Source organism: Scyliorhinus canicula, chromosome 18, assembly GCF_902713615.1.
Source record: "Scyliorhinus canicula chromosome 18, sScyCan1.1, whole genome shotgun sequence".
Classification (NCBI taxonomy): domain Eukaryota; kingdom Metazoa; phylum Chordata; class Chondrichthyes; order Carcharhiniformes; family Scyliorhinidae; genus Scyliorhinus; species Scyliorhinus canicula.
Window position 1 is genome coordinate 86,036,670 of NC_052163.1, and position 13,004 is coordinate 86,049,673.

A 13,004-nucleotide genomic window follows, 5' to 3' on the forward strand; every position below is an offset into this window, starting at 1 on the left:
GCAGTACAGGTGTCCCCTGCAGTCATCTCCCTCCAAAACAGGTATACCGTTTTGGATACTGTTGAGGGAGATGACTCACCAGGAGAAGGCAGTAGTAGCCAGGCTCATGGCACCGTGGTTGGCTCTGCTGCACAGAAGGGCGGGAAAAAGACTGGCAGGGCTATAGTCATAGGGGTTTCAATCGTAAGAGGAGTAGACAGGCGTTTCTGGGGTCGAAAACGAGACTCCCGAATGGTATGTTGCCTCCCGGGTGCACGGGTCAGGGATGTCTCAGATCGGCTGCAGGACAGACTGAAGGGGGAGGGTGAACAGCCAGTTGTCGTGGTGCATATAGGCACCAACGATATAGGTATAAAACGGGATGAGGTCCTACAATCAGAATTTAGGGAGTTAGGAGATAAGTTTAAAAAGTAAAACCTCAAAGGTAGTAATCTCAGGATTGCTACTAGTGCCACGAAACAGTCAGAGTAGAAAGTTAAGAATAGACAGAATGAATACGTGGCTTGAGAGATGGTGCAGGAGGGAGGGGTTCAGATTTATGGGACATTGGAACCGGTTCTGGGGGCGGTGTGACCATTACAAATCGGATGGTCTACACCTGGGCAGGACTGGAACCAATGTCCTCGGGGGTGCTTTTGCTAACACGTTTGGGGAGGTTTCAAACTAATGTGGCAGGGGGATGGGAACCAGATTAGGAAGTTAGAGGTCAGTAAAGAGGCAACAACTAAAGCCAGTAAGGTACTGGATAATAAACTCAATGTGACTAAGGGGAAGAGTAGACAGGGAAGAGATGATGATCGTAAAGGGACAGGTGGTCTGAGGTGCATTTGTTTTAATGCGAGAAGTGTAGCAGGTAAGGCAGATGAATTTAGGGCTTGGATTAGTACCTGGGAATATGATGTTATTGGTATTACTGAGACTTGGTTGAGGGATGGGCAAGATTGGCAACTAAATATCCCAGGGTATAGATGCTTCAGGAGGGATAGAGAGGGAGGTAAAAGGGGTGGAGGAGTTGCATTACTGGTCAGAGATGATATCACAGCTGTGATTAAGGAGGGCACGATGGAGGATTCAAGCACTGAGACAATATGGATAGAGCTAAGAAATAGGAAGGGTGCAGTAACATTGTTGGGACTTTACTATAGGCCTCCCAAAAGCGAGCGTGAAGTAGAGGTACAAATATGTAGACAGATTATAGAACAATGTCGGAGCAATAGGGTGGTTGTGATGTGAGATTTTAACTTCCCCAACATTGAATGGGTCTCATGTAGTTATCATAGAATTTACAGTGCAGAAGGAGGCCATTCAGCCCATCGAGTCTGCACTGGCTCTTGGAAAGAGCACCCTACCCAAGGTCAACACCTCCACCCCATCCCCATAACCCAGCAACCCCACCCAACACTAAGGGCAATTTTGAACACTAAGGGCAATTTATCATGGCCAATCCACCTAACCTGCACAACTTTGGACTGTGGGAGGAAACTGGAACACCCGGAGGAAACCCACGCACACACGGGGAGGATGTGCAGACTCCGCACAGACAGTGACCCAAGCCAGAATTGAACCTGGGACCCTGGAGCTGTGAAGCGATTGTGCTATCCACAATGCTACCGTGCTGCCCGGTGTTGGAGGCATAGATGGAGCAGAATTTGTAAGGAGCATCCAGGAGAGTTTTTTAGAGCAGCATGTAAATAGTCCAACTCGGGAAGGGGCCATACTGGACCTGGTATTGGGGAATGATCCCGGCCAGGTGGTTGACGTTTCAGTCGGCGATTACTTTGGGAATAGCGATCACAATTCCATAAGTTTTAGAATACTCATGGACAAAGACGAGAGTGGTCCTAAGGGAAGAGTGCTAAATTGGGGAAAGGCCAACTATAACAAAATTCGGAAAGAGCTCGGGAATGTGGATTGGGAGCAGTTGTTTAAGGGTAAATCCACATTTGAAATGTGGAAGTCTTTTAAGGAAAAGTTGATTAGAGTGCAGGACAGACATGTTCCTGTGAAAATGAGAGATAGAAATGGCAAGATTAGGGAACCATGGATGATGGGTGGAATTGTGAGACTAGCTAAAATGAAAAAGGAAGCATGCATAAGATTGAGGTGACTCAAAACTGATGAAGCTTTGGAGGAATATCGGGAAAGTAGGACAAACCTCAAACGTGCAATAAATAGGGCTAAAAGGGGTCATGAAATATCTTTGGCTAACAGGGTTAAGGAAAATACCGAAGCCTTATATTCGTATATAAGGAGCAAGAGGGTAACTAGAGAAAGGATTGGCCCACTCAAAGACAAAAGAGGGAATTTATGCGTGGAGTCAGAGGAAATGAGTGAGATTCTTAATGAGTACTTTGCATCGGTATTCACCAAGGAGAGGGACATGACGGATGTTGAGGCTAGGGATGGATGTTTAAATACTCTAGGTCAGGGGTGGGCAAACTACGGCATGCGGCCCGCCAAAGGTCTTTATGCGGCCCACCAAGTCATTAAAAAAAATTTTTTATTTTTTAAAAAATTTTATATTTTTTTTTTAAGGTTAATGGGGGGGGGGGGGCTGTTGGGTTACTTACTGGTATAGGGTGGATACGTTGACTTGAGTAGGGTGATCATAATCGGGTGAAGTAATTATTTTACTTAATATACTATGCGGCCCTTTAAAATTGTGAATTTCTGAATGTGGCCCTTGCACGGAAAAGTTTGCCCACCCCTGCTCTAGGTCATGTCAGCCTAAGGAAGGGGGAGATTTTGGGTATTCTAAAAGGCATTAAGGTGGACAAGTCCCCAGGACCGGATGAGATCTATCCCAGGTTACTGAGGGAAGCGAGGGACGAAATAGCTGGGGCCTTAACAGATATCTTTGTAGCATCCTTGAGCACAGGTGAGGTCCCGGAGGACTGGAGAATTGCTAATGTTGTCCCTTTGTTTAAGAAGGGTAGCAGGGATAATCCAGGGAATTATAGACCTGTGAGCTTGACATCAGTGGTAGGCAAACTGTTGGAGAAGATACTGAGGGATAGGATCTATTCACATTTGGAAGAAAATAGACTTATCAGTGAAAGCAGCAGGGTTTTGTGCAGGGAAGGTCATGTCTTACAACCCTAATAGAATTCTTTGAGGAAGTGACAAAGTTAATTGATGAGGGAAGGGCTGTAGATGTCATATACATGGACTTCAGTGAAGTAATTGATAAAGTTTCCCATGGCAGGTTGATGGAAAAAGTGAAATCGTATGGAGTTCAGGGTGTACTAGCTAGATGGATAAAGAACTGGCTGGGCAACAGGAGCAGAGAGTAGTGGTGGAAGGGAGTGTCTCAAAATGGAGAAAGGTGACTAGTGGTGTTCCACAGGGATCCGTGCTCGGACCACTGTTTGTGATATACATAAATGATCTGGACGAAGGTATGAGTGATCTGATGAGCAAGTTTGCAGATGATACTAAGATTGGTGGAGTTGCAGATAGCGAGGAGGACTGTCAGAGAATACAGCAAATTATAGATAGATTGGAGAGTTGGGCAGAGAAATGGCAGATGGAGTTCAATCCAGGCAAATGCGAGGTGATGCATTTTGGAAGATCTAACTCAAGAGCAGACTATATGGTCAATGGAAGAGTCCTGGGGAAAATTGGGGAGTTCAGGTCCATTGTACCCTGAAGGTGGCAATGCAGGTCGATAGAGTGGTCAAGAAGGCATACAGCATGCTTGCCTTCATCGGATGGGGATTGAGTACAAGCGTTGGCAGGTCATGTTACAGTTGTATAGGACTTTGGTTAGGCCACATTTGGAATACTGCGTGCAGTTCTGGTCGCCATATTACCAGAAGGATGTGGATGCTTTAGAGAGGGTGCACAGGAGGTTCACCAGGATGTTGCCTGGTATGGTGGGTGCTAGGTATGAAGAAAGGTTGAGTAGATTAGGATTATTTTAATTGGAAAAACGGAGGTTGAGGGGGGACCTGATTGAGGTCTACAACATTGAGAGGTATGGACAGGGTGGATAGCAACAAGCTTTTTCCAAGAGTGGGGGTGTCAATTACAAGGGGTCACAATTTCAAGGTGAGAGGGGGAAAGTTTAAGGGAGATGAGCGTGGAAAGTTTTTTACGCAGAGGGTGGTGGGTGCCTGGAACGCTTTGCCAGCGGAGGTGGTAGAGCCGGGCACGATGGCATCATTTAAGATACACCTGGACAGATATATGAAAGGGTGGGGAACAGAGAGAAGTATACCTTGGAAAATAGGCAACAGGTTTAGATAAAGGATCTGGATCAGCGCAGGCTGGGAGGGCCGAAGGGCCTGTTCCTGTGCTGTAATTTTCTTTGTTCTCTTTGTTCTTTGAAAAAAAAATTTTTTTCCTGATCATAGTACATTTGGTTCAAACAACTGTGTATCAGAATAAATCTTAGTTTCCAAGTGTGGTGTCTAACTGGCCTTAAGGTTAGATTTCCGGAAAAGAAATAACCACAGCAGGCAACCTGATAATTTTTTAGCTCATATTATTGGATTGGGAAAACATAAGTCTGCCAGTGTACACCAGATAAGATGGATGAGGCTGCTCAATTATTAAACCTCTTTTATGAGCAGAGCATCAGGCACAGGGACTAAACTCTGCAGCAGAGAATTCAATTTGTCAAAATGTTTGCTGAGTTTCCAAACATACCGCGTTCAGTGTATCAGGGTTCAAAGAGGAAAGTCCTGAGATGGAGGTAACTTCTTATGGTTTTAAAGAGGCAGTTTATCAGATTGAGATATATTCTCAGCCGCCTGGTTTATGACCAGTGATCCCCGAATCTGTGCCATCTTATTATTGGGAGCTGGCAAGAAAAGGCTAGGTGTTTCTCTTTGTTAAATTGCAGTAATCTGGTGTCAGTGGCCTGTTATAAATCAGCCATTGTTCAACCTTTAGAAATCTACTTGCCTCTTGAGACAAAGCAAATGACCAAGTAAATGCGTAATTAGCCAAATAGGAAAGAAGGAAGGAGTCCAGATGCTTCACTTGCACTTCATGTTGCAATCTTACAGAATGGATGGACACATTTTAATCCTTTGCTCCCCTCGGTTGCATTTAGGAGCAGTGTTGCACGGGTAGCACCAAACAACTTGGACAAGAGGTGAAACCTGATGTGGCAGTCGCAATTATGCGGTTTTATAAAAACCACCTAATTGGTCTCAATGCCTGAAACAATTAGCTGTGCTACATCGACCAAAGGAGACAAACGATGAAACTAAGAGAGTGAGAAGAATACCACATTAATCCTGTGATACCACCTGACTGCTGATTGCTGAGCCTCCAAATGCTCCAATGCAGTGTCAGCATATATACAGACTTGTCACTTACCAAATTCATACCATTCCATCTGTCCTCTTGTGTTTATCTGATGCATCCAACTCTCCTTGCTCACCTTCAATTCCAATAAATAAACTACATTATTAGTGGTTTATGAAGTAATACACATGGGTAACATAGCTTATCAATAAATTGAGATTGTAATTAATACCGGCACGCAGTTTGGTGTAAACCACCATCGCTTGGTTTTACTTCCTGTACAAGCTAAAGGTTTGCGCTCCCCATGTTGCTGTGACTGAGTAGATCACAGTATTTTACAGACCAGGTATTCCCAAGGTTACAGACCCAATGAGTTTTCCTGTCCCCTGAGGCAACCATACAGATTCTGTAATAGGTCCTGATGTCTCTGAGCTCCCTGTACAAAGACCCAGTGAGAATCCCTGCTTCTATTTACTGTCATCAGTACTTCTTTCCTGTAGCTTGATGCTCAGGCTCAGTTGCATTCCCTTCACCATTAGCTGCAATCAAATGGTCTACTGAGTCTTAAAACACACATGCACACAACCACGCTCACACTGACTATTTGGTCACCCAAAAGAAGCGCGAACACTTTCACTCTCTCACATGAAGAATGGCCATGTAAAGAAGGCACGTTGGGGAAGATGATGCTGCATCTTGACCTCTTGAGTGCTGAAGTATTGCATTTCCTCTTGATGCTGATCCTCACTTAATTCACCAAAACACATTTACAAGGAGCTCCACTTCCTGGCCTTTGGTTTGTTTGTGGGATAAATTCTGATTTCTCTGCAACAGGAAATTGAATGTTGAAAAATAAAGAAAGGGCACAGAAGACTTGATTAAATCTATGTCACTCAGGTGGCAAGAAGAATGAGCACTGACTTGATGGTCCAAATGGATTGTTTCTGTGTTAGAATATTCTGTGATTGATTGTGTCTTTTTTAGAATCACTTGATTTGACAAGATACATTAGGCTGTCCCTCCGTATAGGAACTGAATTTGGGCATCTTTAAACCAGGATATTGCCTTAGTTTCAATCATCATTTCAACTAAATTTACCCTCTATGGGAGCTTCTCTCTGCAGCCTCAAACATGTTATCTGCATGGTAATTCAACTTGTAATAGATGAGGCTCCGTTGATAACATTCAATTAAAGTGAAGAGTTACATCCTTTGACTTTAATCCTGACCTTTAACACCTGTGTTGTAGATTTGTATAAATTATTTGTTAAACTGATCTCAATTTCAAAGGTAGGAAATCACCAGGGAGGGATGCATCTTTAAGCCTTCCATTGACGAAGTGCTATCTTGATTTTGCTGTGAAACCTTTGATCTATGTTGTCCGTTCACTACCCTGTTTGTTTCACAGTCACCACTGATGAGCTCGCAACACAAGGATTATATCTCAGGAGAGGACGTCAAGGAACTGAAGAAGGCTCGGCCATCGAGCTCCAAGTTTCTAGAAGACTACAGCCAGAAAGATTACACCCAGAACCCTGAATATTTTACATTTATGGAAAACCTCTTTCATTCACCATACCAGCAGGGATATATTAATTAGGGAAATGCAATTCTGTGTTTTGGGGGGTGGGGGGTTTGTTGTTTTAGGTTTTTCAATGGAAAAAATGAAATGCTTTTGTGCTTAGTGAATGGATTCAATTTAAACAAAAAAATGTTCTTGAAAAGACTCTACAGTAAATGCTGTGAGCCATCTTCTGCGAAGGTGCTAAACAAATTTAGAATTGAACTACTGAATCTGCCTTGAAGCTTCGACCACATCTCTTGTACATAGAAAAAAAACTTGTTTGTGAGGTTTTTTTTTGTGTGAAAATCTTGGGCTTAAGAAGAAGGAGAGAACAAAGTTCAGCATTTTTCTAGCTTTCATGTGCAACTCCCTGGCATATTTGAACCAAAGCAATATTTGCAATTGTTGTAGGGTGCGGTAGTATTAACATGAAGGAAACCAATGTCACTTCTCTTTTTTGTCTGCAACAAGACCATTTTTTTCATCTTCAGGTGTACAGTATTTTTTTTATTGTTGAGAGGATTTGGTGGATTTTGAATTTTTTTCAAACATAAATATAAAGGCTGCCTTCCCAAAAATGGTTTAAATTTTTCACTGAAGGCAAAAAGAAAATCCCTGTTCTTAAAACCTCGGATGTGGCTAAGCATAATGATGCATGGAGTCCCAGCTTGGGAGTTGGGATGTAACTCCGGCTGCTCCAACAATGTTGGCACACCAACTGTAATGTTAACCTTTCGCTCAGTGGAATTTATAATGTGCACAGTTTTTGAGTGGCAACACACAGAAGGCGGATTCTTTCCTCTTAAAATGTTTTCGAACCTTTAATTTCTTTTTGCTGTTTTGAAATTTGTGTGGTGAATCCTGATTTAAACTGGGGCTGAAAAAATGCTATGGAGTGGTGGGGGGGGGGGGGGGGGGGGGGGGGGGGGGTGGGGGGGGGGATGAATTTAGAAAGAAATCGATCACGCCTCGTGATCTGTGGAGTCAGTTAATCCCAAACCAAGTCTTGATGAAGTCTCTACTGTTGGGTTACGGGTTTGGGGGTGGTGGGGGAGGAGAATCCGTACTTCTTTGTGTCGTCTTAATTTTTTTTCAATACTTCAAAACTTGTTCTATTTAAGGCCTGATTCACCATTGATTGCAATTGATGCTGCATTAAACTTATTGGAATTGTAAAAGATTACCACAAAGCATAATTAGTAATCATCCATGGAGGGAGGGGTGGTAGGAAACCTGTGTGTCCAACATAGTTCCCCCAGTCAATAATTTTCAGTCAGTTTATTCCTTAATATCCTTTGAGTTGTCAGAAACTCAAAACAAAACCTTGACTTGTTCATCATTGGCCAAAACAAGCACGTATTTCACTTTCTATTTAGTTCTGTTGAGCCACTTTTTCTACAAACCATTGATTTATTTGGTAACCTCCAAAAAGATGCATGTTTTGTTCATTAGAAAACAGTGTGCATATTTGTATATATTTAAATGTAATCTTTGTATAGTTTTCTTTGTATAGTTTTCTTTTTGCCCAATTTGATATTTTTCATCTGCATAAGCACTGAATCAGATTGGAATTATTTAATTTGGCTGTGAATGGCATCTCCTCATGGCTGGGACATGCAACTCCGTGGCTCCCATAAATTAGTTGAAGTAGGTTGAAGTTAAGGTGCCTTCCTTCATCCATTTGTGAGTTTGCTTCTACCTTAGCTGTGCCATCAAATAGAGGAAAGTGTTGTAGAAAATCCAGACCTTTGTGGCTTAATTAGCAAAACAAATTACAAAACCATGAGAGGAACAAAACCTTTCAATGATTTTGACTTTGCATTCAATCGTGTAGCAGCACGCGTTTAGAACTTGCCAGGTCTCAGAATTAAGTTGTTTATTTTTTGTTGTTGGAGGGATTGGGACCCCTCAGAGTATTTTTGTGTGTGTGTGTGTGGGGGGGGGGGGGAGGGGGAGGGGGGGAGGGAAGGGGGGCTTGTGGTGCAGGAAGGGTGGATTGAAACCTGATGAGAGCAAGAAATACATTAAAATGTAGAAGATGATTGTCATCAACAGTGAAACATTGATAAATTATGTACAAAATGCATCATGCCACTTATTAAATACTTTAAATTATTTCTGTAAAATGTCAAAAAGCATAAAAACACTCACTCTTCAGAAGTTATTTGCAGCCTTTTGCTTATTAGGACCAAGATGTCTAAGTATAGTAGCTGTGTGTCAAATGCAGTCGTAAATATGTTGTTTTCCAGATAGATGGTGAGTGGAGGCTAATTTTTGTAAATCTAAGTGACTAAACTGCAAACTGTTCCCTTAAAACAGGTACTGTAGAATGTGGTGACCTTGTTTCAGCATCACAAGCTATGACATTTACATAATTTTAAAAAGAAATACCTAACTCATAAATCAAAATCTACCAAATAAACCTGTGCTGTTTCATAATATTGTCAGACTCAGATAAACATTAGTTTTGCTTTGCAGACAGAATGTCCTTAACTGTGTCTCATTTGACTCCAGTCAGGAAGGTTCAAATTCATAATTCTGTTGCAAATCTAATTCTTTGATGGCTTGAGTTTTCGGAGCTCAGTATCATTAACCCACGTCCTTCATTAACTGCAAAACATTTCTCCGTGACTTGTGATGTGTTTAGGTCAGTTGAATCATTAACACTCATGTTTATTGCAAACTGATCTTGCAAACTAATGAGGACCAATCATTGAAATCTCAGTGATCAAAAGATTCGTAAAAACAGTGATTGGGAACCACAGTAGCCGCTTCAGTTTAGTGGCACTGCTTTGAGTCCAGTTGCAATACTAGAGTAAATCACCAGAATATTGCATGTCCTCTCAGTACAGTTCTACTTATTTTGCACAATGGTAAGATAAGCATTCACTATTGCAAGTTGTATAAAGACGTATGCTGTGCTGTCACTTTGGGTACACGTCGCTGCAAGTTAAGTTTGGGGACTGTCTCCTTTTCAACTGGCATCAAGAAATAGGAACTGAATGTCTGAAAGGCAAAGAGCCATGAAGAGCCCAAAAAATGTCACAGGGAGATTTAATGGGGACATCACCTATTCTGGTAGAGTTTAATGGTTGCATGTATAGTGTGTATGTATCTCCTACTGTTTCCCTGTTTACTGTGCAAAATTATACTGCAGTACCAGACCTTGCTGTAAGTTGTGGAGGAAGCTTCTCTCGCTGAGGATGAGAATGGGCAACGGTCCAGGACAGTTCTTTTCTTCTTTCCCAGACACTGCAGGTGGTCCAGTGCACTCAGCTAGTTTGCTAAGGCAAGGATCTTCCAGGCTTTATTGTAATTAGTTTTTAACTAAGTCTTGCCTTATTCTGGGCCTATTCCAGTCCGAGCAGTTGTACTGCCATTGATTCTGGGGACCCCATCAAGAGAGTAAGGAGTTCAGAGACCTGTAGTCAAAGTGAATATCTATGTATTCTCGGGATGTGGCAATGAACGGTCTTCACAGCAACATTTGACACTGATGTACTGGGAATTTTGAAACACTAACCTGACTGGTCTGGTGCTCAGAACAACTGGTAGACAGAAATTGGGATGCCCAAGAATAGAATTCCCCAATGCTCTGCTCGCATATTTTTGGGATGAATGGTCTCATAGGTGGAATATAAATAAAAACTATAGTTTTCATCAGTTGCCACTGATCCATAAACTGCATCTTTGTCGGTACCAAACTCCTAAAATGGACAGCAAAACACAGAGAGTTTGAGATTAGAAACAGAAAATGCTGTAATTCACGGCATGTCAGGAAGCATCTATGCTGACAAACAGTTGCCATTTTAGGTTGATGATGACCGTTCATCAGAACAGAACTGTAATGCTCTGATGAAGGCTCATCATTGACCAGAAGCATTAACTCTGTCTTTTCTCCACAGATGCTGCCAGACCTGCTGGGTACTCCATGCACTTTCTGTTTTCCATTTCCAACATTCGCAGTATTCTGTTTTTGTAGTTTGGATTTTTTGTCACTGGTACCAGGGACAGTGGAATATCTCCTATCTGTGATATTTTTGAGTAGTATTGATTAGTCTGTGACTATGATGGCAATTCTGTTTCCCCACCCAGCGAACGTTTTTCCTTAATATTTATATTGCGTCAGTGAATTTAACATTACAATGGAATGTTTTCTGGCATTTGATTAAAACGCTTTTGATTAAAAACAAGTTGCTTGCATTACCTGTGAATTTATTACAATTGTGAATTTTAGCAAGGGAAGGGAGGAACTGGTTTGCCTCATTCACTGTTTGCAAATACTGTACATTTTTTATAAATTTGTAACTGTATGATTTAAAGGAATTTGATTTGTTAGGTTTCAATGTCTCATGCTTATGTTTTCCTATTGTTTTGCTCTGGGTTGATAAAAATAAAAGTGAAATGGCATTGCAGATTGAGTGTCCCACCGCAGTCTCTAACATGAGTTTTTAGGCAATTAATTTTTCAGGTGATGTATCCAGCAAATTTTCAGTAGGAACTTTTGATATTTGCTATCATCAGCTATATGTTTAAGCACATGCTATTGAATAGCTATCTTTACACATGCTAACTTATAGCTGTCGTGGTTAAGAAAGACAAGGTCAGTAAGTGGTTGTGAGATAAACAGTGTCCAAAAGCCACACTGGGAACATGGGAGGAGGATAGTTTTCCTTAAAATATTTTTATTCGGCAGATTTTCACCAATTTACAATACAAAAATAACCCCAACCAAACCAAAAAAAAACGACCCCCCACCCCCAACCCCTCAACAATCAACAGTAACTAATTCCTGAAAGTGCACAATGAACAAACCCCAACAATTGTAGAACCCATCGTCCCTGCACAGCTCTAATTTCACCTCCTTGAGGGTCAAAAGCTCCAGCAAGGCCCCCATGCCATGCCGAGGCACAGAGTAGAGAAAATGACTGCCACCCCAATAAGACCGGCCTACGAGCGATAAGCTCCCCTGCACCAACCTATATTCCTCTCCCAGCTCCTCTAAACTTGTGAATCGCCCTCCAAGGAACAAATCCTTCATTTTCTTAATCCCCTTCTCGTCCCATCTCCGATATATCGCTTCCATCTTCCCCGGATCAAACCCATGATTCCCCCTAAACAGCAACCCCCCCGACCGGCCCACAGCTTAAAATGCTGCCTACATTGCCTCTAAATCTTCAATGTGGTCACCACCACCGGATTCACCGAGTACTTTCCTGGGGCCATCGGGAGCAGTGCAGTTGCCAGCGCCCCCAACCCTGACTTCCTTCAAGAGCCCGCCTCCATTTTTACCCACAGAGTTCCCCTCTCCCCTTGCTCCAGCTCTGTACATATTCTGTATTCGGTGCCCAATAATAATACAGCAAGTTTGGGAGGCTTAACTGCCCCCCCCCCCCCCCCAATGCCTGCTGTCCCCACTGCAACACCACCCTCATATTCCTGTCCCCCCCCCCCCCCCCCAAATGAACAAGGAGATCAACTTGTCCACCCCTCTGAAGAATAAAAAGACTGGTGGCAGACATTGAACTAAACACAGGAATCGTGGCGAAACATTCATTTTAAATGCCTGCAACCAGCCCGCCAACGACAAAGGGAGATTGTCCCACCTCGACAAATCAGTCTTCAACCTCCCCATCATGCTAATTAAATTAAACTTACGAAGCCCTGCTCGATCTTGGGCCACCTGCGCCCACAAATACCTCAAGCGGGTTGCCATCAAGTGGAATGACAGCCCCCCCCACCCCCTCTCCAAATCCCAGTGGGGACCATAATACTCGCTTTTTCCGAGATTCAATATATACCCAGAAAATATGAATCTCGGAGCAGTTCCATGAGATACCCCCGACATGCACGCTTCTGAAATATACAATAGCAGATCATCGGCATACAGGGACACTCTTATGTCCCCCCCCCCCCCCCCCCCCCCCGCAATATCCTCTTCCATAACCCGAGCAATGGCCAAGGGCTCTATAGCCGATGCAAACAATACCGGGCACTCCTGTCTCGTACCACGGTGCAGTGCGAAACACCCCATATTGATGGTGTTCGTGTGAACACTTGCCATCGGTTCAGCAACCTCACGTTCGAGAACAACTGCCTTCCCTTCAGGGACCCCGTCTGGTCCTCCCCAATCACCTTCAGAGACACCCTTCCAATCTTGATGCCAACACCTTTGCCAATATCTT

The 13,004-nt window shown here is 42.9% G+C and overlaps 1 protein-coding gene across 2 annotated transcripts in view; it reads left to right on the forward strand.

The window, feature by feature from the left end:
* Positions 1–6,967, forward strand: part of kdm4b (lysine (K)-specific demethylase 4B) — a 740,412-nt gene extending 733,445 nt beyond the window's left edge. For both annotated transcript variants that reach the window (XM_038777903.1, XM_038777902.1), the window contains one exon: positions 6,664–6,967. In XM_038777903.1, the coding sequence (XP_038633831.1) occupies positions 6,664–6,855 (192 nt within the window). In that variant the 3' untranslated portion in view covers positions 6,856–6,967. The remainder of the gene's footprint in view (positions 1–6,663) is intronic.
* The last annotated feature ends 6,037 nt before the right edge of the window (positions 6,968–13,004 follow it).